At 58.5% G+C, this 4,617-nt stretch overlaps 2 protein-coding genes across 2 annotated transcripts; both read right to left on the reverse strand.

Annotated features, from left to right (window-relative positions):
• Positions 1-614: 614 nt before the first annotated feature.
• B0H18DRAFT_1075866 (uncharacterized protein) lies at positions 615-1,505 on the reverse strand. Its single transcript, XM_048031240.1, has 3 exons — positions 1,193-1,505; positions 933-1,148; positions 615-870 (listed from the first exon to the last, which is right to left on the reverse strand). Exons 1-3 carry the CDS (start codon positions 1,358-1,360, stop codon positions 700-702), a joined length of 555 nt encoding a protein of 184 aa, XP_047884366.1. The 5' UTR covers positions 1,361-1,505; the 3' UTR covers positions 615-699.
• Positions 1,506-2,270: 765 nt separating this feature from the next.
• B0H18DRAFT_1075869 (uncharacterized protein) lies at positions 2,271-3,511 on the reverse strand (the record flags this gene model as incomplete). The annotated part of the gene is made up of 3 exons (XM_048031241.1): positions 2,271-3,279; positions 3,336-3,444; positions 3,496-3,511. Coding segments are annotated over 3 exons (1,050 nt in total), but the record flags the coding sequence as incomplete, so codon positions are not given.
• Positions 3,512-4,617: the final 1,106 nt, after the last annotated feature.

A 4,617-nucleotide genomic window follows, 5' to 3' on the forward strand; every position in this document is an offset into this window, starting at 1 on the left:
CCTACGCTGGGTTGTGCATTTGCATCGCAGACTACAGGTCGTCGCAATCCTCGCGCCGCAGACGATGGTCGACGTCCGCTCTGGCTTTATCAGTGCCCAGAATCTCTACGGAAAGGTTCACAATTCACGCTCTTCGTATGTGCGCATGCATGTCGACTCGGCTTCTTTGAAGGGGACGTCCTGCTCCTCACACAGATGCCGAACTCGAGGCAGGCGTCGCCCCGTTCAAGGACGACTCGTCGATTGCTGCCAATGCTTTCTCGAGGCTCGTCCGACTGAAGCTTGGTCTCGCAGGGGGTGATCTACTCAGTGCTGAATGGCGTATCCACTACTGTATCTGGAAAGCTTCGAAGCGACCATTCATACCACCGCAGGAGTCGGCGAGGGTACGTGGATATCTCTGTCCGCGTCGATACTGCAGTGTCGGCCGTGCATTCAAGCACATGTACAGATTACCAGACATTCCTTTCAATCCAACGATACGACATCTGCGAGAAAATGTCACTGTATGCGCGACTTGCAGAAGGGGTGCGTCGGTCACAATCGCCCTCCAAATCCACGATCAATGTTATGAACCAAAGCTCAATCCGATTAGCACCCTCTTACAATACTGAATATTGTATCATACAAACGCGCGTGTTCCTCCATCCATCCAGCATCCAATGCAAACACAAGTCCAGTACGCCCGCCGGCGGGCCCTCAGCCTATGTTCTTGTACGCATGCTCGCCCGGCGTGCTCGTTGCTCGCCCTCGGGCGCGACGCTCGATGCCTGCTCGTACCGCCCGCGCTCCGTCGGGTGCGCGGTGTCCCCGACGCTGGGCGGCTGCGCAGTCCGCTGGTTGCTGTTGCTCTTCGGGAGGTCCGGCGCCCTCCGTCGCCGTCGCCGTCGCCGCTCTGCACGTCCGCGTCTGGCTTGCTCGCCACCCCGAACTGACCCTGCAATAGGAGCGTGAGTATATGCGAATGCGCGTGTGGGGCGGAGGGGACTGGGACGTACGCCGTCGTCATCCTGGGCCTGCTCCCGCCGCTTGAGCTCGCCCGTGCGCAGGTCGTGCCCGTGCTGCGCAACGTCGGGCTTGCGGAGGACCTTGCCCTTGAGCTCGTCTTTGTAGCCTGAGAGCTTGTCGCCGGTCGTCTGTTTCCGCGCCTCGTGTTAGCGTTTGCATGGAGTGTTCTGGGTGTAGAACTTACGACGCCGCGCCCGTATTCGGGGCCGAGCCCGACTGCGCCGGCGTGCAGCTGCTCGGGGTACTCGCTCTCGCCATTCTGGCTGTTCTGGCTGTTCTGGCTGTTCTGGGTGACGTCGTCGCGGCCGTCGCGGCTCGCGGTCGGTGCTGGGGAGTTTACAGATGGGGACATGGTTCGGGCCCGGTTCGAGTTCGTGAAGTGTCGTGAAAGTGGTTTGTGTGCGAGGTCGTGAGGTGGTGAAGCCGCAAAGTAGTGAAGAACTGCTGGTGAGCATGCTGGCCATGGCCGCCCCTTTATACTGTAGTCGTACTGGTGCGTGGAGAATGACGCAGCGGGAGTGTGAAGTAACTCTATTCTTGACAGCCTCTGGAGCGACACGCGTGACGTCACCTGAACGCGCTTGTGGCGCAAACTCTGTGCACGCGTAGGCGTGCCCATTCCGGGTTCGAATCGTCGTGTCGCTACGTCATGTACTGTACACTAGGTAGACTGTACGTTGCCGTAGCAGCCCTATACACACGCGTATGTACCTACCCTTGCAGTCTTTGCTAGTACTAACTGCAGAGTCTTCAAGTTCTCGCCACAGCACTGCTGGACTCGTACATTTGGCTCGCCCATCAAGAGGCCGGAAGGGGAGTTAACGAGCGCCACGGGAGCTCGTTCGCCTCCTGTAAAGTCCTGTCCTTTTTTGGAACGTACCTTCCTTGCCTGTCAAACGTTCGCTCGTCTTCACAATGCCTCGAGTCGTCAACGCGTCACGTTTCGGTTCAGAACGTCTATCTTGATTTGCCGTCTCCCTTTCAAGAACGCGTCGCTCCAGCAGTGTACTTATAGTGGACCTAGTCGTCTGTCTTTACCGAATTTCTCCCCGGTCGTTTCGCAACTTTCGCTCGCTCGCGTCTTCAGTCTGCAAGAAGTTGCCTGCGCACCCTCGAACAATCAGGTTGGGGTGTGTCTCTGTCGACCGTCTCGTATCCCAAACCTTTCGTCCATTGCTCGATGCGTCGTCTTGAGGCCGGATCTCGCGCAGAGCTATCGAGCCGTTGGGGCACACTACTCATCCTATATGCGGCTTCAGAAACCTCATCTTCAGAGTATATGCTAGGTTCGACACAAACCACGGTGAGACTACATAGAGTATATGCTGCAACCTACCTAGCATCTACTAGCTGACAACGATCTCAGCAGTGGACCGCTCTCGGTGACGTCGAATTCGCCTCCATGTACACCATCGGACGCGGTGCGTGCAGACCCAATGCATATCTTCCGAATGACGACTTCGTCGACTGCCGAGTACATCCCTAGCGCAACCAGTCTCCTCCGCACTCTCACCTTCCGGCCACTTACCCTCACGCGTTACCACACGGAATCGCAGTCGCAACCACAATCGGGAACAAGTGCCAGGCGTTTTGCGTTCGGTACGAAAGTCCAAAGGGTACGTAAGCGCTACAGCAAGGAGTAAGATAAATAGAGCGTGGGGCAGGGCGTGACGACGAGCTGGGTGCGCTCGCGTATGTACAGCAGGTGCGTAACACACAGCACCTCGTCCCGCAGTTCGGCAGTCCTCAAGTCCATCTGCCTGAAGGGCGCATGCCGACGGGCGCGAGTAGAAGGAGACGCGCTCATGCCTGGCCATAGGAGTGGGCGGCGTCGCTGTACGGGTAGGGCGCTTTGGACTGCATGAGGCCCTGGTTGACGTCGGTCGAGGTGAGCTTGTACGGGCCCTGCCAGAAGTCGGACTCGTCCTCGAGCTGCTCGACGTACCGCCGGATGACCACCACGATGTCTGCGCCTGCATCAGCAACCCCCACAACTCGCACAGAAACGGAGACTCACAGAGGTGGACGAGGATCTCGACGGCGACGATGACGGTGGCGACGATCTTGCCCGCGGTGCTGACGTGCGTGTCGCAGTCGTCGATCTTGACGGCGCCGTTCTCGTTGACGATGCAGGAGGTGGTGATGTTCTTCTCGGAGTAGAGGGTGTAGAGGAAGAGGGCGGCGGAGACGAGGGAGCCGATGAAGAGGAAGATGGACATGAAGGAGTACGACTTGACGAACCGCCGGTTGCGCGTGATGGAGCCGATGAACCTGGGCGCGACCGCATCAGCACGCAGGGTAGAGTGGAGGAAAGAAGGGAGACTCACCCGAAGAACGACGTCAGGGCCATGAGCGTGAAGATCGAGCCTACGACGATGAGGATGATCTCGGTCCGCTTGGGGACGTTGGTGTAGCCATCCGCCTTCGTGAGGATCACTGTGCGAGCGGTGAGTGGATATCCACAGGCCACAAATGATAGGAACGTACGGTGAACACCAAACCAGGCTATTGCAGCGAGGAAGCCCGCGGAGAGGAATGAGAGGAGGGAGAAGAGGAAGACGCGCGGACGGGAATGCAACAGCAGAAATGGCGGGACATGGCGGGTTCAGGTGCGTGCGTCACTCGATGGTCGTTTCACTCAGGCTCGTCGAAAGGCAGAAAGTCGGAAACTGGGTAAAGTCGGGCGCGCGTACAATGACTTGGAATGAAGAAAGTCTTTGCGAAATGCGCCCCGAGGAAAACGTGCAGTCAGGGGAGAAGGGAGAAAAGGAGAACGGGTGGGGAACACGAGATGGCTGGCAGGCATGACGAGGTATGTTATATAGACTCGCGTGTGGTCGCGCGGTGATCATGGCAGTGCAGCAAGCGGTGCGCTCAACAGGAGGAGGCGCACAGATGCTGGCCGCAAACCGATCGGGCGGGCTCGCCTCCTGCTCCTCCAAAATTGGCAGTCCATCAATTCCTCGGTACGTACGGCGCTGCGCAGCCTCCGCTCTGCTGCGCCTCCCGCTGTTTTCCTCAGTCCACCAGGCTGCAATGCACTCATTGCACACTGCATATCGGTGGTACGCGCCCTTTGCTCGACGGCTGGCGACCACGATGCACTAATAGTACGCATCCCGCAGGCCCTCAAGCGTCGGGAAGGCATCACCAGCCTTGTTTCGAAAGCTTCCCCAGCGAGCCGTGCGCGCCCGGATCGCCATATCAACCGACTCGGGCTGAACTGGTGTCGACCGACCGTACTGGACGGAACTCAAGTGCACGACGAACTGTATCCGAGGAGTACCCGAGGGCGGTGCGGGACGTGCGCCATCCAAGGCTGTCTGATTCTGAAATATCGCTCATCCTTGGGCGCGCGGGCGCAGTCTGGAGGCGATGAATCCTTGGTTGTAACCCTTCATCGCTTTGGGAATGTGCTGGTTCGTGTCAAGCGGGACGACATGATCGCATTCAGGTACACCGCGCAATGCGGTACTTATGCTGGGTACTGGTATGTAGGACTCTCGGCGAGCGTTACAGTGAGGTGGTGTCTCATTCTCGCAGCTCATATGACCGACTCTGACCTCACTGCCCCTAGACCAGACGAATGCGCTGCTCTCGAGTCAGCGC

Source organism: Fomitopsis serialis (assembly GCF_022376445.1).
Source record: "Fomitopsis serialis strain Sig1Antser10 chromosome Unknown B0H18scaffold_620, whole genome shotgun sequence".
Taxonomy (NCBI): domain Eukaryota; kingdom Fungi; phylum Basidiomycota; class Agaricomycetes; order Polyporales; family Fomitopsidaceae; genus Fomitopsis; species Fomitopsis serialis.